The 24029-nt window shown below is 41.2% G+C and overlaps 1 protein-coding gene across 1 annotated transcript in view; it reads left to right on the top strand.

The window, feature by feature from the left end:
- The window catches only part of LOC311133603 (contactin-4-like), a gene marked incomplete at both ends in the record, with an annotated part of 36073 nt that extends 30709 nt beyond the window's left edge, over positions 1-5364 (top strand). Inside the window, 3 exons of the mRNA XM_084167120.1 lie at positions 2292-2404; positions 4957-5125; positions 5279-5364. Coding sequence (XP_084023246.1) covers positions 2292-2404; positions 4957-5125; positions 5279-5364 — 368 coding nt within the window. The remainder of the gene's footprint in view (positions 1-2291; positions 2405-4956; positions 5126-5278) is intronic.
- Between the last annotated feature and the right edge of the window lie 18665 nt (positions 5365-24029).

Here is a 24029-nt window from a genome sequence, read left to right as displayed (position 1 = left end):
GGCTTATGTCATACCTACAAACGTGAATTAGCAGTGTAGTGGGCAGTAATTTTCTATATGTGTATATTGTAAGTACATCATATGCGACTCGTAATAAGACTAAGCAATTATCCTATTAAAATGTTTATCTGACTCCATAAAGATAATTAGCAATATGCAAGAGACTATGGTTGAGTTACAGTAATAGGCAATGAAGAAATGTCTGAGAATGGATTCTAAATACAAGTTTATTTAACTACTTTGTAAAATGAATGGATTCATATACAAGGCATAAAGCTTAAGTTACAAGGCATTAACAAGCATTACAAGGCATTATTCTAAGCATGATCAGAGAGAGAGAGAGAAACCATAGCCTGAAAGGCCATGCCCCAAAAGTCCATGAGGTGGAGAGAGAAAGAAAGAAAGAGTATCTCACAACAGCAGGTCAGGAACAAATAAGAGAAAGAACAATGAATCTTAGTATTTTATAAGCATCTGTGTTTTTTGGATTCAAAACCTGAGTTGTTGACCAATAGTATTACTGTAAAGTTAACCTCCAATCAGATATCAGACCTACACGATGTAACCTCTGCTTCTCAGAGGTGTGACAATGTGGGATGGCAAGATCAACATAGATAATGTTAAATTCTTAAGACAACACATAGCAAATTATTGCGTACAGTTGATAAGAAGAGTCACTTCTGGGGCTCTTTAATAAATTAAAAAATCGGTGATAAGATGCTGTTCGCCTTGACTACTCAGGGAGAGGAGGCGTGTTTATGAGCTTATCAGAGTTAGACTCAATTATTCAACTACTAACTCTATCACAAAGCAATCAGCTCTCCTCCTTTTGTTATCTTCTAGTCGAGAACCACTGGGCACAGATGTCAATTCAACATCTATTCCACGTTGGTTCAATGTAATTTCATTGAAATTACGTGGAAATAGGGCTGGGCGGTATACCGTATTTTACAATATACCGATATTGATGCACGGACCGGTTTTGGTTTTTACTTTACCTTCTATAACGGTATTTGAATGTTTGGTTTGTTAAATGTGATAAGCCGCGTGTAACGTCCATTTTTATAGTTTACTTCGCTACTTGAGTCATCTCTCTCTGCTCTCTCTCTCTCCATGCCGCTTTCCTAGCCCACCCCGTCACTCAAGGAGCACAAATGTTGTTCCTCGACCACGAGACACTTGCGTTCAGTCTGCATGGTCAATGCAGCATATGCAACAATGTTGATGATAACAATGCAGTTTTCACTTTGCTTCTTAATATAAATCCACTAGCATTCTATAATAACACTATTAGTTTGTGTTTCTTACATCTGCAAACAGCTAGTTTGTATTTTCTTAGCAAGTTGGGCCTAAATCTTGTTAGCTGCTAATGCTAATTGCTAGTTATCTGGCTAGCTAGCTAGCTAATAAATGTACTGAGTCAGAGCAAACGTAATTAGCTATACAGCCTGATAATAACAGTGATGGTGTAGACCTAAATCAGCATGTTGTTTGTGTAACAGTATCTTCTAAATCAAAGAGGAATACGTGAAGCATGAAAATGTTAGCTACATGAAGTAGCTAAGAGAAAACATTCAATGTAGCCAAAGATTACAGGGTCCCCTAGGAAACACATTATCAACACTTTGGTTCCTACCCTGTCACAATAACTCCTCCCTGGCATTTTCATTCATTGTCATGTCAAACAACACTGTGCCTATAGAATTAGAATAATCATTCTATTTCCATGATTCCAACAGTTCACCCAAGTTGTTTTGCACTAAATCGCAAGTAAAATCGCAATTGCAACATTTGGTTAAAAATAAGACCTATATTGTGCCCATATCATGCATCCCTACGTGGCAGTGTGACAATGATCTCAAATTAGTGCAGGAAATGCAGAAATTAATGAAAATGCTGAAAAGTATTTTTGGTTGAAGTTTAATTGAACAGTATAAAACAATCAAAATGGAGAAAGACCCATTGAAATCACTTAGAATGTATGTGTTGCCACCCTAGGGTCACGCACTACTCATAAAGCAAATTTAGAACTTTTATTATTCAAATACATAAAATACTGTCAAATACCGTACATTTTCTTTTTCATACCGTGATATGATATTTTGTCCATATCGCCCAGCCCTACTTGGAAACAACGTTGATTCAACCAGTGTGTGCCCAGTGGGGAGTTCCTTCATACAGCAGTGATTAAGGGGATGTTTAAAGTGAGAAAGTCATTTCGAAGTCATTTCAGCTATTGACGGAATTGTGCATGATTAATTTGTGTGGCTATATGATTGCATATCTTTCAGCACCAAGTCAACCTCCAGGGAATATTGAGTGGAACTTGACAAACTCCAAGATCTTTTTGAATTGGGAGCATGTCAAGGCAATGGGAAATGAGTCTGAGGTGACAGGATATAAGGTGAGTGTTGTCAGTGTAATAGCAGAATCTTTGAAAACTAGGAAACAAATGCAGTTTCTTGGCTTACCTCTACAGCTGTCTTATCTATTAATGACTCCCTGATCACAATAGAAATATAAACCTTTCCAGTGTCACGTATGGATGGTCCATACAACATTTTAAAGACTGTTCCTGGTGATATGACACAAAACAAACCTGTTTCTCCATTGTGCTGGGTTTCCACTGAGTAGGTTTGATTGAACGTCTGCAATGTTTTGATATGGAAACACAAAATGTGTCCTTGTGGATAGTTGTTGAGGCAACACTTTCCCTAATGGCGTCCCTAATGGCAGAACACCCTGATGATACATTCTTCCCTGCCTTTTGATCCCTCTGAACTCTGAATGCTCAGTAGTAAAAAGTGTTTGAACATGCGTAACAGGAAGCGTTTCATGTCATCCTGGGTATCTGAACTCTGGGAGCATTCAGCAGAGGATTATGACTCAGAAAAGGTGCTGGTTTCTTTTAAAGTATTAATTTACAACTGAGCGCCTTTTGCTAATTTATTGATCTGATGTGGCTCAGAGATATGAAAGAGAAGGCGAGGAAGCAGCTGGGTGCCTGTGAAGCTCCACACTCAGACACTAGCCTCCATGGAGCGCCACAGGGGCCACACTAGCACCTCGCACTATAATTTGCAATTCATGTCATCCTCTGGAAAGGGTCTGCAGAGAAATACAAATACAATTTCTTAAGACTATTTGGCTACACCAGAAAATACTTTTATATTTTTTTCTGAAGAGTTTGTCAGTCTCTGAGAAGCAGCTTCTCTTTCCTAAAATAAAAAACAGTACAGTGTCATTATCCGTAAACCACTAATTTCTCATTTACAGTGGGGAAAAAAAGTATTTAGTCAGCCACCAATTGTGCAAGTTCTCCCACTTAAAAAGATGAGAGAGGCCTGTAATTTTCATCATAGGTACACGTCAACTATGACAGACAAAATGAGAAAAAGAAATCCAGAAAATCACATTGTAGGATTTTTAATGAATTTATTTGCAAATTATGGTGGAAAATAAGTATTTGGTCAATAACAAAAGTTTCTCAATACTTTGTTATATACCCTTTGTTGGCAATGACACAGGTCAAACGTTTTCTGTAAGTCTTCACAAGGTTTTCACACACTGTTGCTGGTATTTTGGCCCATTCCTCCATGCAGATCTCCTCTAGAGCAGTGATGTTTTGGGGCTGTCGCTGGGCAACACGGACTTTCAACTCCCTCCAAAGATTTTCTATGGGGTTGAGATCTGGAGACTGGCTAGGCCACTCCAGGACCTTGAAATGCTTCTTACGAAGCCACTCCTTCGTTGCCCGGGCGGTGTGTTTGGGATCATTGTCATGCTGAAAGACCCAGCCATGTTTCATCTTCAATGCCCTTGCTGATGGAAGGAGGTTTTCACTCAAAATCTCACGATACATGGCCCCATTCATTCTTTCCTTTACACGGATCAGTCGTCCTGGTCCCTTTGCAGAAAAACAGCCCCAAAGCATGATGTTTCCACCCCCATGCTTCACAGTAGGTATGGTGTTCTTTGGATGCAACTCAGATGTCTTTGTCCTCCAAACACGACAAGTTGAGTTTTTACCAAAAAGTTATATTTTGGTTTCATCTGACCATATGACATTCTCCCAATCCTCTTCTGGATCATCCAAATGCACTCTAGCAAACTTCAGATGGGCCTGGACATGTACTGGCTTAAGCAGGGGGACACGTCTGGCACTGCAGGATTTGAGTCCCTGGCGGCGTAGTGTGTTACTGATGGTAGGCTTTGTTACTTTGGTCCCAGCTCTCTGCAGGTCATTCACTAGGTCCCCCCGTGTGGTTCTGGGATTTTTGCTCACCGTTCTTGTGATCATTTTGACCCCATGGGGTGAGATCTTGCTTGGAGCCCCAGATCGAGGGAGATTATCAGTGGTCTTGTATGTCTTCCATTTCCTAATAATTGCTCCCACAGTTGATTTCTTCAAACCAAGCTGCTTACCTATTGCAGATTCAGTCTTCCCAGCCTGGTGCAGGTCTACAATTTTGTTTCTGGTGTCCTTTGACAGCTCTTTGGTCTTGGCCATAGTGGAGTTTGGAGTGTGACTGTTTGAGGTTGTGGACAGGTGTCTTTTATATTGATAACAAGTTCAAACAGGTGCCATTAATACAGGTAACGAGTGGAGGACAGAGGAGCCTCTTAAAGAAGAAGTTACAGGTCTGTGAGAGCCAGAAATCTTGCTTGTTTGTAGGTGACCAAATACTTATTTTCCACCATAATTTGCAAATAAATTCATTAAAAATCCTACAATGTGATTTTCTGGAGAAAGAAAATCTCAATTTGTCTGTCATAGTTGACGTGTACCTATGATGAAAATTACAGGCCTCTCTCATCTTTTTAAGTGGGAGAACTTGCACAATTGGTGGCTGACTAAATACTTTTTTTCCCCACTGTATGTCAAACTACTGGGTCACTTAAATTAGTATTATTGATATCAGATACTCACCATGGTATTCCCTCTCCCGTCTCTAGGTGCTGTACCGTCAGAACTGGCTTGGGAAGACCAGCGTTGTGGAGACCAACAGGACCAGCATGGAGCTGCAGGTCCCCTCTGGTGAGGACTACCTCATTGAGATCAAAGCCTTGAGTGGTGGAGGGGATGGCAGCAGCAGTGGCCCCATAAGGATCCCAAAGATGTCCGGTAAGAGATCACTGTTTTTGGCTTTCACCATTCACAGGATTAACTTTTGGTACAATAGATTCAAGGTTTCCAGAGTGCCTTCAACTAAATTATTTCATAACAATGAATCACCCAGGTACTGTATGTTTGTTGATGAGTGTTGGTCTTTTTCAGGTCTTAACTCAAAGGGCCATTTCAGCTCAGCTCCAAGCAAGATTTGTGCAGTTATGTTTTTTATACTTTCAAGGTTAACTTTATAAGACTTAAACATGTAATGCCTTTAATGAACTCTAACTTTCAGAGTCAAGTACTCAACAAAGGATGTGTTTTAGGTGTACTTTTCACTTCTCAAGAATGTGAAATCAACAGCTAACTATTTAGACTATTCAACGCAGCTGCATTGCCTTATTGTATGCATTTTTGTATTAATTTGTCAACTAAGCTTTTGAGTGTTTTATGTCTAGATTTTATGCCGAAAAGATAGGCTTTTACATATGAGAAGATTGTCAAACCTTAGAACAATCCACATGAGATATTTATAAATGGCAGAAATATGAAAGTAATCAAATGAAGGCACAAACGTGCCCCTTAATGATGTTGGTTATGTCCCTCAGTAATTACATATCAAAATGTTTAGTTCCCCATGGCCATGTCAAGCTTCTCTTTAGAATAACATGATGTCCTTTTCTAATGGTAGAGATACAGTACCTTGCCTATGTGTGCCTCATCCCTGTGTTTTGTGTGACCTGTTTGTTTGTTATTGTAAATGTTCTGTAAGAATGATTCAACTGTTGAAACGACCATGGTTCACTCGGAGGTTGTCCTTTAATTCCTTAATGAAGCACAATGACAGTATGATCTGTCTGGTGGCCATCAACATTCAGCAGATTCTGTGAAAAACTATCCCAGTTCTGTGGTATATGGACATTCTTGAGGTTTCACATATGCTATCGTCAACATTTAACAGTATCATCATGGTCAATATGACCATCACAGACATCTTGGCTCAATATGCAGAACTATACAGAAAAACATGTTAATGTGTATTGAAACAGTACCTGGGGAAGATTTTCTCAAACATTTTCGATTAATTCAACTCTTTCTCCATGGTTCGTAATCAATATATTTCAAGTTGTGGCTGAGTTGTGCTTGATAGGTGTTGCATAACTGTTTTAATACTATTGTATTAACAAACAAAAGATATCTCTGTGAGATGTAATTGAGAATGAATAAAACATTTCAAATTGAAATGTCTATTTTAAATGTGTTTCATTTCAGGTGTGTGTACCCTTTTGAAAGTGCCAGGGAGAATGACAGCCATCATTCACAGGAGTCAGTGTGACACCCCTCTGCATTAATAGTTACCATTCAGTTACCATGAACAGGTAGCTCACAACACTGACAGCATGGCTGCTGTGCTTTCCCTTGCCAAGGTTTTATTTTTGAACACAATCAACATTTAACTGAATACTTTGGTTCTTGCTTAGCATAAAATTAACAAATCCAATTCCTGTCGTGTCAGTCCATGCATGCAATTTAGATTGTTTTAATCAGAATTGAATTACCTGATTTCGATTTGATGCACTGCAACTGGCAGTGAACACTGACCCTACTAATGAAAAGTGGCAGTTGCACCCACAAACATTGTCCAGTGCTTTCCAGAGCCTAACACATCATGATTACATAATGGTTTAGGGAACTTTAGGGTTAACTGTGCTAATTCTATCGAGAATATCAATGAACCTTACTTGGGTTAGACAAGAACATATTGCCTGGGAATAACTACCTTCATGCTCTTGCTAATATTGCCCTATTATCAGATGCACTGATGTCAAAACATTGAGAAGTATCAAGAGAAAATAATTGCTCCCTTCATGCTAACCCACGGTGGTATTTGTAAGCAGCTCAATACTGCTGAATGTATGTGTATTGTGTGGATGTACCTTCCCCACATGAAACAAATCTCATGCTTCCAATCTATATGGTTGCCTGGAGACAATCCATTCAAAGCCTTGTGCATACTGATTGTTAATTACCAATAGCTCAAGGTTAACCTCTCATGAATACAGAAATTATATAGATTATTTTTCAGATACTTTTAGATTACCTTTGAAATGTTCATGTTTTCAGAGGTCAGGTCCCCTGTATGAGCTCTGTTGAACACTGTACACTGCTAGCATATGATTGAAGGCTCTCATAATTATTTCCAATTATAACAACTTTCTTAGAAAACAAATTAACTTGCAACAGGCAATTAGAATGGTAAACATTCAGTAATAGGAATAGCGGGTGACAAAGGAAATCCACGGAACCGTTTTGAATCAAGCAAAATATTTGTCTAGTTGTTTCCTCCTGACAAACAAAGTTATGTCAAATGCATGATATTGGAATGCTGATTTCTGATATTGTATTTATTTATATTGGATATATTGTACATGTCAACTTTACAAGCGACAAATTCATCAACTCACACACAGGATGTACTTCATAATGTGCCAGGTAACATTTCAAATATGATATTTAGGACAGCAAATGATACAGAAAGTTCTGTGTACCACATGGCAGATGACATTTCCAAGACGAGGCATGACACCAAAGTAGAGTAAGTGCATTCCAGCCAGCCACACATTGGAATAATCTTATCAGGTTGGCTGACAGGTAAGTGTCTGGACGTGGACATTAATCTCCTGAGAACTGCTCTAACTGTGGAGTACCCAGGGATTTCATAGCAGATGCCAGGCCATCTGAAAATAGAAGCAGGTGTAGGAATGAAAGTAGAAGAAGTGTACTTAAAATGTCCTATGTCACGTTATGTTGCACAAAGGTACTGTATGTGTCTTAAATAAAACACAGATAATTGATCTGATCTCTTAACTGATTATTTTTCATCACAGTGTACCATCAGTATGTCGATCATGAACTGTGAATTAATAGTAAAGATGTCTTATCGTGGTTATTACTTATTCATATCCTGAGAGGGACATACAATACTATACCTTCAAAAAGGTAGTTGTCACAGTAACACTGTGAAGAGATATGATGCAGACCTCCAGGAGGGGTTATATTCCTCACTGACAGAGTTTAGGTACAGTACCAGTCAAAGGTTTGGACACACCTACTCATTCAAGGGTTTTTCTTTATTTTTACTATTTTCTACATTGTAGAATAATAGTGAAGACATCAAAACAATGAGATAACACATATGGAATCATGTAGTAACGAAAAAACTGTTAAACAAATCAAAATATATTTTATATTTGAGATTCTTCAAAGTAGCCACCCTTTGCCTTGATGACAGCTTTAAACACTCTTGGCATTCTCTCTACCTTCATGAGGTAGTCACCTGGAATGTATTTCAATTAACAGGTGTGCCTTGTTAAAAGTTAATTTGTGGAATTTCTTTCCTTAATGCGTTTGAGCCAATCTGTTGTGTTGTGACAAGGTAGGAGTGGTATACAGAAGATAGCCCTATTTGGTAAAAGACCAAGTCCATATTATGGCAAGAACAGCTCAAATAAGCAAAGAGAAATGACAGTCCATCATTACTTTAAGACATGAAGGTCAGTCAATCCGGAACATTTCAAGAACTTTGAAAGTTTCTTCAAGTGCAGTCGCAAAAACCATCAAGCGCTACGATGAAACTGGCTCTCATGAGGACCGCCACAGGAAAGGAAGACCCAGAGTTACCTCTGCTGCAGAGGATAAGTTCAATAGAGTTAACTGCACCTCAGAAATTGCAGCCCAAATAAATGTTTCACAGAGTTCAAGTCACAGACACATCTCAACATCAACTGTTCAGAGGAGACTGCGTGAATCAGGCCTTCATGGTTGAATTGCTGCAAAGAAACCACTACTAAAGGACTTGCTTGGGCCAAGAAACACGAGCAATGGACATTAGTCCAGTGGAAATCTGTCCTTTGGTCTGATGAGTCCAAATTGGAGATTTTTGGTTCCAACCGTCGTGTCTTTGTGAGACGCAGAGTAGGTGAACGGATGATCTCTGCATGTGTGCTTCCCACCATGAAGCATGGAGGAGGAGGTGTGATGGTGTGGGGGTGTTTTGCTGGTGACACTGTCTGTGATTTATTTAGAATTCAAGGCACACTTAACCAGAATGGCTACCACAGCATTCTGCAGAGATATGCCATCCCATTTGGTTTGTGCTTAGTGGGATTCTAATTTGTTTTTCAACAGGACAATGACCCAAAACACACCTCCAGGCTGTGTAAGGGCTATTTGACTGAGGAGAGTGATGGAGTGCTGCATCAGATGACCTGGCCTCCACAATCACCCGACCTCAACCCAATTGAGATGGTTTGGGATGAGTTGGACCGCAGAGTGAAGGAAAAGCAGCCAACAAGTGCTCAGCATATATGGGAACTCCTTCAAGACTGTTGGAAAAGCATTCCTCATGAAGCTGGTTGAGAGAATGCCAAGAGTGTGCAAAGCTGTCATCAAGGCAAAGGGTGGCTATTTGAAGAATCTCAAATATAAAATATATTTTGATTTGTTTAACACTTTTTTGGTTACTACATGACTCCATATGTGTTATTTCATAGTTTTGATGTCTTCACTATTATTCTACAATGTATAAAATAGTTTTTTTTTTTTTACTGGCCTTCACGACCCAGTCATGCTTTTCTTGGATTTCAATATAGTCCCAACCCCCACCATCCATTGTAAATCTTAAATCATATAGCAGTCTTATTTTTGACAATACTTAAATAGCTGTTAGATAGAGATCAGTTAATTCAAGTAGGGACAGATTAGACATCCCCTCCTAAGGCCATGTAATGAATTTTATGCATAAGAACCAGAGAACATTTGGCCCAGATTTCCCACAGATAGCCACAGAAGTGGTGAAAGATCACTGCATATGCACAAAGGAGTGTCAAGGTTTAGAGGAAGTCCCAGCAAATGCAATATTGAATAATGTTGGTGATAGAAATAGTTTGTCGGAGTTAAAATCAAATGTTGTTTTGAATGGTTGAGATGTGTTGGAATCTGTGATTAATAAAACAGTAAATCGCTCTTAGAATTATGGAAATAACCAAGACCTGATCTCAAGTCCACACAAAACATCTGCAAATATTTGTCAAGGTTTTGAAGAAATATTCAAGAGAATAAGTAGTTGATTTTAAAAAGATGCAGGGCACAGAAGTTCTAAGACCCAGGTTAAAGCACTCATAATCTGCAAAGTGGCACAAGCTACTTGGCCTGCAAATGCACATGAATAGTCAAGGTTCAGTACTGATAAAGCTGGTCTCAGGACTGGGAGCTATGACAGAGACATAATCTTTAAGGTAAACAGGATTAGTACTCAAAGGGAAAGCATTACCTTACCAACAGTGAGATCAAATTGAGTTTAAGTGTGTCAGACACTCACCGTGTGTGGTTGTCTCACCTAGCTATCTTAAGATGATTGCACTCACTGTAAGTCGTTCTCAATAGCAGCGTCTGCTAAATGACAAAAATGTAATGTAAATGTTAGCATGTTCAGTTCAGGACATTGTATGTACCCTATGTATGTTGGATTTTATGTTTGTAAGTGTGTGCAGTACCAAGTCAACTGATGGTTATCATAAATTGAGGAATTTGGAGCCATTGGTTGGCAGAATGGCTCACTTTTAGAAAAATAGTTCCATATAGAATCAAAAAGGGTTCTATTGATTGCTTCATATATGGAACCTCTAAAAGTGATATATGCACTCTTTGGTAGGGTTCTTCTTCACTGAACCGCCATTTATGAATTATGGCTACTACTAATATAATAGTAATATTAATAAGAAAATTATATAATAAATAATGAAATAATGCACAAAATAATACCAACATAGTTTTGAGATTTTATTGTCATTATAGTCACACTCAAACAAACAGTTTAGATATTGCAAACATTGTTTGGAAATATGCACTGGTGGGCAGGGAGGCACTTTGTTTGAATGAAGGCCCATGTCAATCTTGGTAACTCTGGATGCCTTCACAGGGTTCATGCCTTCTTTATGGAAAAGGACTGTATGGGTTATTGCCTGGCTGGTTCCTGAGAAGAAGAAAAAAGGAGCATAAACTTGAGTCAATCTTATACCTGCAAGAATGAAGGAAAAATGCTATGCAGACATATAATTATTATGATGTAGAAGACCAACTTACATGCAGTTGCTGACATCAGTAGCAATGATATTTGGGTTCAGCGGCAACATAGCTAGTCCCTTTTTCTGAAAAGGGTTCTTACAATTTAACCAAAGAACGAAAAGGTTCTATATAGGTGTGCATATTGTCAAGTCAATCTGTAAGGTCAACTCTGAAGGGTTGATAGATTGAGATTTTGATAGTAGTTGACATTATGGCCAAAACAAAAGTGAACAAATCATTTATTCAAAAATGTAAGTAAAAAAACATATACTTGCAATAAACATTCAAAATGTTATGTGGCCAACTTTGATAAAAAAATTTTAATGTATACAGTTTAACTCTTTAGAACCCATAGCAGCCGTCAGTGGGCTTTTAAAAAAATACTATAGCGACCGCGAACGGCCTTGTTTTTCAAACAATAATGTCTGTGTCAATATAGCAAAATTAACTTGCAAACAACTTGTCGTAGTATTTGCAGGGCTGTTGTCAGAAACCAGAAACCGGAAACAGGGTATGCTGTCATTTGACTTTAAAAAAAAGAAAATCACTTAATTACTCAAAATGACGGCGCCGAAGCGGACACGACTTTTCACTGTGAAAGAGGCTGTATATATGTTGGTTGGTGATACAGCTAACTAGTTGGTTGTTTTGTCTTGTTTCTACCGATGTAAATCATATAGAAACGGCCCAAGCTGCTTGCTATAGCTAGCTAGCTAGCCAGTTAGTCTGTCAGGCAAGAAAAGTTGTGTGTAGTGCTCACAAAGCATCAACCTCAGCTGTCACTTTCACTAGCTAGCCATACAGACGATCAGCTAACTAGTCACCAAAATGAAGGTTGGAGTAGTTTGTGTTTATCTGTTGGGCTTAGGTTATGGTTTGTCATGTTTGCTAGGTGCAGATATTCATAGGCTATACATTGCCTCGTTTTCCTATTATTTGACAGCTTAGCTGTTGTGTTAGGGTAGATGCCCTCGCAGTAGAGCTCATATGATATTGAGTTGGATATTTGTTTACATAGCCAGCTAACAAGTTGCTTGTTTAGTCCAGCTTCGTAACTAATCAGCTAACATTGGCGAACTCTGTAGTTAGTCTGTCAGGCAAGAAAGCGAGAGTTGATTGGAGGCGAGAGAGAGAGAGAGAGAGAGAGAGAGAGAGAGAGAGAGAGAGAGAGAGAGAGAGAGAGAGAGAGAGAGAGAGAGAGAGAGAGAGAGAGAGAGAGAGAGAGAGAGAGAGAGAGAGAGAGAGAGAGAGAGAGAGAGAGAGAGAGAGAGAGAGAGAGACTGTGTGAGAGGGAGAGAGAGAGAGTATATGTTCCTGACCACAATTGTCTCCTATTTGTTGCTCCTCTCCCTCTGTTACTCTGTTCCTCTTTGTCAGTGGAAGAGAGGGAAGTGATATGGTGAGTCAGGGCTCAGCAGCAAAAGGCAGGGAGGAACATGAGTTAAGAGATGATTGGAGGGATAGAGATGTGGAGTGAGGAGGAATGGAAGGAGAGGAGAGTGGCGGGAGAGAGGAAGAGGACAGTAAAGAGGGAGAGGAGAGAAGAGGGAGAGAGGAGGAGGAGAGTGAAGAGCAGGGAGAGGAGAGTGGAGGGAGAGAGGAGGAGGAGAGTGAAGAGCAGGGAGAGGAGAGTGGAGGGAGAGAGGAGGAGGAGAGTGAAGAGCAGGGAGACGAGAGTGGAGGGAGAGAGGAGGAGGACAGTAAAGAGGGAGAGGAGAGTGGAGGGAGAGAGGAGGAGGAGAGTGAAGAGCAGGGAGAGGAGAGTGGAGGGAGAGTAACAGAGAAGAAGAGGGAGAGGAGGAGGAAGAGGGAGAGGAGAGGAAGAGGGAGAGAAGGAGGGAGAGGAGTTGGGAGAGGAGGGAGAGGAGGTAACAGAGGGAGAGGAGGAGGAAGAGGGAGGGTAAGAGGGAGAGCAAACCCGAGAGGGGAGCCTACGTTTCCATGGAGTGTGTCTGCCCCAAGTCCCACCATTAAAACCTACCATTAAAATTATAGACTAATCATGTCTTTGTCATTGGGCAAACGTACAAAATCAGCAGGGGATCAAATACTTTTTTCCCTCACTGTATATGTTCCTACATTTTTTAAAGCAACTCCAAAACCCCTGCACTGTCAACTGTGGGACCTTATATAGACAGGTGTGTTCCTTTCCAAATCATTTCCAATCAATTGAATTTACCACAGGTGGACTCCAATCAAGTTGTAGAAATATCTCATGGATGATCAATGAAAACAGGATGCACCTGAGCTCAATTTAGAGTCTCATAGCAAAGGGTCTGAATACTTATGTAAATAAGGTATTACTGTTTTTTATTTTTAATACATTTGCAAACATTTCTAAAAACCTGTTTTCACTTTGTCATTATGGGTATTGTGTGTAGATTGATGAGGGAAAACAAATAATTGAATCAATTTTAGAATAAGGCTGTAACGTAACAAAATGTGGAAAATGGGAAGGGGTCTGAATAATTTGCAAGAACATAATTTTTTGTCATTATTAGTTACTTCTGTCTTTAAATCAGTAATCAGATTCTGGAATTTCAATTGAAAAACACAATTTACTTGTATAATGACGATAACCAAGTGTCTCCCCATTAAATTTTGAGTAATTTTATTAAACCTAGATAAAAAGCATTTAGCTTACTTGCGTATTATGATGATGTTACCTGCCTCAAGCTTCACAATTATTTTTACATTTTGTTCAAGACAACACCTTTCTTTTCGATAATTTGTCGTTACTCTATTGGACATTATGTCACACCGACGGACAATACACAACAGGCAGACACATTTTTACACTTTCCAAAGTTTCTGACCATTGTAAATTGCAACTTCTAAACATCAATAAATGATTTAAGTGTATTCATTCCAATCATCCGACTCCCGAGTGGCGCAGTGGTCTAAGGCACTGCATCGCAGTGCTAGCTGTGCCACTAGAAATCCTGGTTCGAGTCCAGGCTCTGTCCCAGCCGGCCGCGACCGGGAGACCCATGGGTGGCGCACAAGTCATCCAAGGTAGGGAAGGGTTTGGCCGGCAGGGATCTGGGTTCAAACAAAAAAACATGTATGCATGCACTAACTGTAAGTCGCTCTGGATAAGAGCGTCTGCTAAAAAAAAATAATAATAATTACAAGGCCTCGAAAGTGTCACTACCGAGTCGGAGTGGGTAATTTATGTGCCTGGTGCCTTCCTTGGACGTGGTAGCTGTTTCTTAGGCTTCCTCCCTGGAATCGAACCCTGATTCCCTGTTACCCATAGTCAACATGGCATGCACAGAAAGTATCAATGAAAGTTGATAGGGCACACATTCGAATGAGACGTCAGCGCCACGAAAGGGGTCACCAAAAACATGATGCTGCTGAATGTCATTAGTAGCCTACCAAACTTGCTAACTGCCTAGTACTCAGCACTCTCCCTCTAATCACTCTGACATCAATGCAAATGTAATCGAAAATCAAATCAAACACTTCATGAGAGCCCATGAGCTCATGTTGCGCAATATTACTATAGGCTATGACATTGCACGAGAAAACGGAGTGAAAAAGTGGAGGATCACATTAGCTTTCTATAGGCTAGGCCTACTATATTTATTTCTCAACTTTCCTAATATCAAGAACATTGCTTATCTTTACAACAGGAGAATAGCCTACCTGGCTGGCATGAAAATGAACCACAGGGAAAGCGTCCTCCATTCGCTATTTAAGTGCAGAGATTACATGTATTTTTCCCCTGCCCCTGTTTCGAGACAGGTGCATGATAATGGTCCATTCTAAATCAAAACAAATTTCACACACATATATATGTAAAGACAAGATTAAATCAAGAATAGTCTAATGGGTGACAATATTAGCTTATCACTTGTGAATTATATATTATCACTTGTGAATGATGCCCAGCTTAAGGCAAGAAACAATTGTGTTTTTGTTTTACTTTTTTGAATCATAGTCGCACATCTCATGTAGCCTAGCCCATAGGCCTATATGTTTTGATAAGGTTTGTATCACAACTAAAGTGGCCAAATAACTTCTTAAAATTAAGCACATTAATCCCCTTTACAACGGGTGTAGAGCCTAACTGGCATACATAAGCAGCGCGTGAGTTTCAAGTTTGGTGAAGATCATTTTAACCATAAAAATGCACCTTTATAATAAAAACATTACATACATAATCACATTTGTGGTCACTTTTGATAATAATTTATCAACATTTTAAGCTAAACGTTTTGATCTGTTGCGTCAGCCTCATTGCGTAAAAAATTAATTTATTGTGAAGGTGTAGGCTATATTACATGGATTTATTCGACTTTTTTAAATGTAGATGTTCCAAAGATCTGCATCAGTGGCTTGTAGGCTGTGTGTGGAAGCCAGGAGATGCTAAATGTGTTTATGTTAATTAACAGTAAATTACTGTGAGACTGACAGTTATTTGATTGACAATCACCGGCTGACAAAATTTCGTGACCCCCACAGCCCTAGTTTTATGTCTGATAAATGCACTTATCCCCGAAGGTCAGCGCTCGTTGGCATGTATTAGCTCTATAATTTCCTCAGTTATCCAAGTAACGTTGGCACGATCAAAGGAACCATAACTGATTTAATGAGTTTCACTCTACCGGCCATGTGTACTAAGACTTGCATTGCTTCATCTTTGAGACAAGAATATGTTGCTGACAGGATCACTCAGGTAGACCCCCACAACATTGAGGTGTAACTGGCCACAGAGCGAGGAGGAGCCGCTCGAGAGGCGTTCTGTTGGAGGGTTTTTGGAGGATACCACACAATGGAGCCAATGACAGGGTTTGAGAAACACAACATGTCTCTGACGCTGGTATGTATTTTGAACATGTCATGTGTAGAAACATCAGTGTGTAATTATTACAAGCCTCAAAGAGGTACACAGAATGTCTCCAAATATAAACCCAGTGGATATGTATGGTACAGCACTATGGCATTGATTTTGTTTACATAGCTAGAGATATTGCATGAAGGTTTACTTGGAATGCATCCCTGGAGGGAGTGTTTGTGTGCTGTATAAGATATGACCAGAAAGGAATTCCTTCTATTTATCCCACTTCAGCAGTCCTTAAGGTTGTTTTTTCTTATGTACAAAATAAGTTAAAAACAATGCGAAAAAACACACAAAATAGCACAGTTGGTCAGGAGCCCGTAAAACAGAAGCCATCCCCTCCGGCGCCATTATTATTTGATGGTTATTATATTCAATATTTGTGCATAAATGCGTTTCCACCACCATTTCTCGCATAATAAATTTTACTGACACAAAACGATTCCACTTCATCTAGCGTAGTTTGTTTTGTTTTGTTGACATTTGTAAAGTTTACTGACAAATTTGCTGTTTCCATCAGGCTTGTCGTGAATTTTTTGGGGGAGACATGTACTTTACTCGCATAAAAGGTTGGATGGTTACTGTCAACTTTCTCTTTCTCTTCTGAACAGGAATTCAGAAAGTACCTCAACTCATTATTGGCACTGAAACTATACTTATAGTGTACTTGAGCACTCACAAGCATAGTATCGTAACAAAATCAATATTGCAACTTAAAAACAACTCCAAGTGTATTTTGAATGAATATACTAAATTGCAATTAGTGTATGAAATTGCAGTACACTTTAAATAAGTGTGTTTAAGTGTAACAATAGGATACAGTATGTGTATAGTATGCTTAAGATATACTAGAAAAGTACATCTTATATTAAGTATATTATATGAATTTGTAGTAGTAGTACAGTATATTTAAGTATACTCTTTTCGCTTGGGCTGAAGCACCTTAGTTACAATTCACCATCCTTTGACCTCCTCCTCCTTACAAAGACCCATCTGAGCCACGGCACAATTATGACTGACAGAGTTCGAACAAGGTGTCAGGGCGTGCTGTAGGTGCAATGGTGGAATCAAACGCAGGACTCAGAACGATATTCCAATCTCTTGTATTACTGCCCATACATAGGCAAAAAGGACAACTTGGCCCGAAGGCGAAAATTACGCACAACGGCGAAAAGAAACAGCGCACAAACAGGTGCGACAAAATGTAACCGCGCACAAACAGGTGCGACAAAATGTAACCGCGCACAAACAGGTGCGATAATACTCCAGCGTAGTGGAGAGAAGCTCAACCGAGCAATACACACAACTGACGGAAAATAATTACACACAACACTAGACAAACACAACGAGAAACTTATAGGACACTAATTACGCCAAAACAGAAACAGGTGTGGAAACAAACAGACAAAAGCAAACGAACATGAAACATACAGCGGTGGCAGCTAGAATTCCGGAGACGACGAACGCCGAAACCTGCCCGAACAAGGGAGAGAGGCAGCCTCGGCCGAAACCGTGACACAAGGGTCTTCTGCAGATCAGAAGAGCACATTATCCTGCTAAGCCAAAGCCTATAGCCAATTCAACTCTTCAGGTATCAGGCAACATTACTCATCATGTGAACAACTAACTAGGAAGAAGTCTAGTATAGCCAATTCAACTCTTCAGGTATCAGGCAACATTACTCATCATGTGAACAACTAGTTAGGAAGAAGTCAGTATGAAAAATGTATGCACTCACTAACTGTAAGTCACTCTGGATAAGAGCGTCTGCTAAATTACTAAAATGTAAAATGTAAGTCATTACATGAGGAGGCTGTGTATTGTGTTGTGATTGTTGTTATCTTTCAAAGTGTGCTTGCTTTGTGGTCAAGGAGCTGATCATGTAACGGAGGGTGTTCAGTGACCACGTACATGTGTGAGTAACTTTACCTAGTGTTTTGTAACTTTGCCTAGTGTTGAGTAACTTTGTTTGAGACCAGAAAAATTGCATTGGCTCCCCAAGCTAAATTGCCTAGGTTTGGGCTTAGCAGGCTAAATATTATTTGGGTGTACAACACACCAGGTTCGAACCCTGTCGGTTACACTAGTCTAAATTCAATGCACAGAAGTTGACATGGCTAGGATGTACCACTGCATGGTGGTGTCATGTTGCTGTCCTGGTTCACATCTCCAGGAAGACATTTGCATAAACTTTGAAAATGAAAATAGAAAAGATCAAATGGGAAATTGGGCAGTTGGTAAATGAAAACAGCCACTTTCCATTTCACTTTGCACATTGCATTTACCATTTTCTGTTTACCATTTGCCATTTTCTGTTTACCATTTACCATTTTCATTTAGAATTTCTGTTTACTGTTTCCAGTTTTCTTAATTTAACATTGCAATTTCATTGTGGCATGAATCATGCGCACTGTTATGAAAATGTAAATGCATTTAGCATTTTCACATTCCAATTTGACCAGATACAATGCTATTTTACAGTAAACAAATTGACAACAGACTTTCAGCACGCTTATAGGGAAGAACATTCGTCAAGCACAGCACTTACACAAATGACTGATGATTGGCTGAGAGAAATTGATGATAAAAAGATTGTGGGGGCTGTTTTGTTAGACTTCAGTGCGGCTTTTGACATTATCGATCATAGTCTGTTGCTTGAAAAACGTATGTGTTATGGCTTTACACCCCCTGCTATATTATGGATAAAGAGTTACCTGTTTAACAGAACACAGAGGGTGTTCTTTAATGGAAGCCTCTCCAACAAAATCCAGGTAGAATCAGGAATTCCCCAGGGCAGCTGTCTAGGCCCCTTATTTTTTTCAATCTTTACTAACGACATGCCACTGGCTTTGAGTAAAGCCAGTGTGTCTATGTATGCAGATGACTCAACACTATACACGTCAGCTACCACAGCGACTGAAATGACAGCAACACTTAACAAAGAGCTGCAGTTAGTTTCAGAATGGGTGGCAAGGAATAAGTTAGTCATAAATATTTCAAAAACTAAAAGCATTGTATTTGGGACAAATCATTCACTAAACCCTAAACCTCAACTAAATATTGTAATGAATAATGTGGAAATTGAGCAAGTTGAGGAGACTAAACTGCTTGGAGTAACCCTGGACTGTAAGATTGTAAACTGTCATTGTCAAAACATATTGATACAACAGTAGGATGGGGAGAAGTCTGTCCATAATAAAGTATTGCTCTGCTTTCTTAACAGCACTATCAACAAGACAGGTCCTACAGGCCCTAGTTTTGTCGCACCTGGACTACTGTTCAATCGTGTGGTCAGGTGCCACAAAGAGGGACTTAGCAAAATTGCAATTGGCTCAGAACAGGGCAGCACAGCTGGCCCTTGGGTGTACACAGCTAACATGTCAATCTCTCCTGGCTCAAAGTGGAGGAGAGATTTACTTCATCACTAGTTGTATTTGTGAGAGGTATTGACATGTTGACACTCATGCATACCCACAAGACATGCCACCAGAGGTCTCTTCACAGTCACCAAGTCCAGAACAGACTATGGGAGGCGCACAGCACTACATCAAATCAAATCAAATTTTATTTGCCACATGCGCAAATCTTGATATTTACATAGAGCCATGACTACATGGAACTCTTTTTCACATCAAGTAACTCATGCAAGCAGTAAAAATAGATTTAAAAAATTGATAAAAATACAGCTTATGGAACAGCGGGGACTGTGAAGCAACACAAACATTGGCACAGACACATGCATACAAACACACGATAACATACTCACTATACACACACGTACACATGGATTTTGTGTTGTAGATATGTGGTAGTAGAGTAGGGCCCTGAGGGCTCACACTTAATATGTTGTGAAATCTGTTGTGAATGTATTGTAATGTTTAAAAAAATGTATAACTGTCTTAATTTAGCTGGACCCCAGGAAGAGTAGCTGCTATTGGGGATCCATAATAAATACAAATACAAAATGTAGCATTTCATTTTCTAAGTGGCACTGATTATCCTCCATACATTTACACTTACGTCATTTAGCAGACGCTCTTATCCAGAGCGACTTACAGTTAGTGAGTGCATACATTATTTTTTTAATGTTAGTAATGCTTTATGATTAAGTTACAGTAAGTGGCAAGCAGAGTATGTATTTATGCTGTCTGAGTTTCAAGTCTGATGACCAATACAACTATTGACAAAGCTTATGGGTGGAATGTAGAAATGAAGATGAATAATGTATTTTTTTTTTTACCATGAGTTGATTTTCACTGGCTAACATACCTCATGCATTTTTAATCTCGCCTGTACTTTACATTGCAAGTCACATGTCTATTCTTGCCCATAACACCATAGGCAAGACTCAGAGGTTAAATATTCAACACAGAATCCACAATGGGTGTTCTAGTTCAAAGAAAACATGCCGGGGGAATTACAATTAACTATGCAACTGCTTCATGCTGCTGTTATACAACTTCCCACTGAGGATCTACATCAATTTCAGTGTCTCTAAAAGTCACACATTTCTAAGATAGAAAACCGAAAAACATGCCCGTTAACGTGGATTTTATGAGTTCCAAATCACTTGTTCCTGAAATAGCATTTCCCCCAAATGTTGAATTAGCTTACTTTTGATCACATACAATACATTCAGAAATTATTCAGACCCCTTCACTTTTTCCACATTCTGTTACGTTACAGCCTTATTCTAAAATGGATTAAATTGTGTTTTTTATCAATGTTTTTTATCAATGTAATGACAAAGCAATAACATTAAAAATAAAAAACGGTATATAACATTTACATAAGTATTCAGACCCCTTACTCAGTACTTTGTTGAAGCACCTTTGGTAGCAATTACAGCCTTGAGTCTTGGGTATGATGCTACAAGCTTTGCACACATGTATTTGGAGAGTTTCTCCCATTCTTTTTTGCAGATCCTCTCAAGTTCTGTCAGGTTGGATAGGGAGCGTCACTGCACAGCTTTTTTCAGGTCTCTCCAGAGATGTTTGATCGGGTTCAAGTCCAGGCTCTGGCTTGGCAACTCAAGGACATTCAGAGACTTGTCCTGCAGCCACTCCTGTCTTGGCTGTGTGCTTAGGGTCGTTGTCCTGTTAGAAGGTGAACCTTCGCCCCAGTCTGAGGTCCTGAGCGCTCTGGAGCAGGTTTTCATCAAGGATCTCTCTGTACTCTGTGCCTGGTTTCCTCCAGATGTGACGCTTGGCATTCCGGCCAAAGAGTTCAATCTTGGTTTTATCAGATCAGAGAATCTTGTTTCTCAAGGTCTGAGAGTCCTTTCGGTGCCTTTTGGCAAACTCCAAGCGGGCTGTCATGTGCCTTTTCCTAAGAAGTGGCTTCCGTCTGGCCACTCTACCATAAAGGCCTGATTGGTGGAGTGCTGCAGAGATGGTTGTCCTTCTGGAAGGTTCTCCCATCTCCACAGAGGAACTGTGGAGCTCTGTCAGAGTGACCATCGGGTTCTTGGTCACCTCCCTGACCAAGGCCTTTCTCCCCCGATTGCTCAGTTTAGCCGGAAGGCCAGCTCTAGGAAGAGTCTTGGTGGTTCCAAACGTTTTCCATTTAAGAATGATGGAGGCTACTGTGTTCTTGGGGACCTTCAATGCTGCAGAAATGTTTTGGTACCCTTCCCCAGATCTGTGCCTCGACACAATCCTGTCTCGGAGCTCTACGGACAATTCCTTCGACTTCATGGCTTGGTTTTTGCTCTGACATGCACTGTCAACTGTGGGACCTTATATAGACAGGTGTGTGCCTTTCCAAATCATGTCCAATCAATTGAATTTACCACAGGTGGACTCCATTCAAGTTGTAGAAACATCTCAAGGATGATCAATGGAAACAGGATGTACCTGAGCTCAATTTCGAGTCTCATAGCAAAGTGTCTGTATTCTTATGTGTCATGAGCCCTCTCACTCCACCGGGTTACCACCTTAATTTGTTTCCACTATCTTCCACTCTGCTCACCACTCTCTCTCTACTCAGCCTAACTAGCTCCACCTGTCCCTGCTCTGCTCGGCTCTAATTACTCTGCCAGCTGCGCTGCATTACCCACTAACCTCTCCCAGTATTTAAAGTCCTGTCTTTCAGCTCTCCTTTGTCAGATCGTCTGCAAAGCTCACACCCGGACCCTGTTTGCTCGCGCTTCTGGCTCACCCTTGTTTTGTGACCCCGGACCTGCCTGATTCTTGGATACTCTTCTGCCCCAGGAAAACCAGACCTGCTTTCTGCCATTACGACTCCTGACTACTCTTCGACCCCGGACTTCTGGACCACCAACCACCGGCGTCATCGGACGCATCGCTGCCACTGGGGGGGGGCACAGACCCAGCACATTGGACGGAATAACCCCTGGAGCCTTCACTCACTCCCTACTTCCCTTTTCCCTTAAGTCTTAATAAACTTTCTGGTGTGACGCAATTGTGGTCCTCTTGTCGTCTGTCTGAACCGTGACAGTACGATCTGACCATCATGGACTCAGCGCACACTTCCCCCGACATGGAAACCGAAGAACCTGAGCAACCCACCGCCATGCTACGCCTGGAACACACTGAGAGAGAGCTAGGCCGCATGAGCGGCGACATCACCTCTCTGCTTCAGGTCGGCCACCAACAGCATCAGCAGTTCCAGCAGCACCAGCAGCAGTCCCAGCAGCAGCAACAACAACTCGCCATGATCATCCAACTCCTCACCAACCTTACCCCAGCCAGTCTGCCCACCAGCCCTGCCTCCGAGTTACCTGCCCCGGTCATTGCAGCCGCTGCTCCGGAACCCAAGATTGGAAACCCCGAGCGGTTCAACGGCGATTCTACCCAGGTCCGGCCATTCCTGACTAGCTGCCGACTTCAGTTCTCCTTGCAGCCAAGGACCTTCGCCACGGAGGGGGCTAAGGTCGGGTATGCCATCACTCACCTGACGGGCCGAGCTCGACTCTGGGGAACAGCAGAGTTCGAACGTCAAACCCCCGCATGTGCAACCTTCGACCTGTTTGCTGAGGAGATGCTGAAGGTGTTTGACCTGGATTCACCAACCGCAGAGGCGTCTCGTGAACTGTTCAGTATTCGACAAGGCAGACGTACAGTCGCAGACCATTCCATCGACTTCCGAACCCTGGCAAGACGAAGTTCTTGGAACACACCATCGTTGGTGGACGCGTTCTTCCATAGCTTGGCTGACTATATCAAGGACGAGTTGGTCTCCCATGAACTGCCTTCCACTCTTGATGAAGCCATCGCACTGACTGTCCGGATCGACAGAAGGATACAGACCCGTCGTCGTGAGAGGGGGCGCCAAGGTCCACCAACTACCGGCAGTCGGAGAGATCCGACTGGGCTCCTGTCATCTACTGCCACTCACCCAAGTCAGCTTGATCAGTCTGAGCCTATGGAGATTGGGCGAGCCTCTCTCACTCCTGCAGAGCGCCAGCGCCGCTTCACCTCAAACCTCTGCCTCTATTGTGGAGGTGATGGACATCGTGTGGTAACCTGCCCTTTAAAAGCCGAAGCTCACCGGGCATAGGGGGAGTCCGGTTGAGCTCAATGACCATCCAGTCCTCCGACCGCAAACCCCTGCTGCAAGTTCACCTCCGCCTCTCTGACTCAACTCACACCCTGGCTGCTCTGGTGGATTCTGGCGCCGAAGCCAACATAATGGACATCAAGCTGGCACGCCAACTGGGACTGGAGAACCTCCGTTTGACACCTCCTATTCCTGCCCGGGCACTGGACGGACACTTACTCGGATCGGTCACTCATGTCACGGCCCCGGTCTTGATGGGTCTGTCCGGAAACCATCAAGAAACTATCCAGTTTCACCTGCTCCCCTCTCCAGGCCAACCCCTCATCCTGGGTTACCCATGGCTCCGCCGGCACAACCCTCAGCTCGACTGGGTGACCGGGGTGATCAGGGAGTGGGGAGAGGACTGCCACCGAACCTGCCTGCTTG

The sequence above is a fragment of the Coregonus lavaretus genome (assembly GCF_964263955.1).
Source record: "Coregonus lavaretus genome assembly, chromosome: 8".
NCBI classification, from domain to species: Eukaryota; Metazoa; Chordata; class Actinopteri; order Salmoniformes; family Salmonidae; genus Coregonus; species Coregonus lavaretus.
This window is presented reverse-complemented; position numbering and strand designations above follow the sequence as displayed.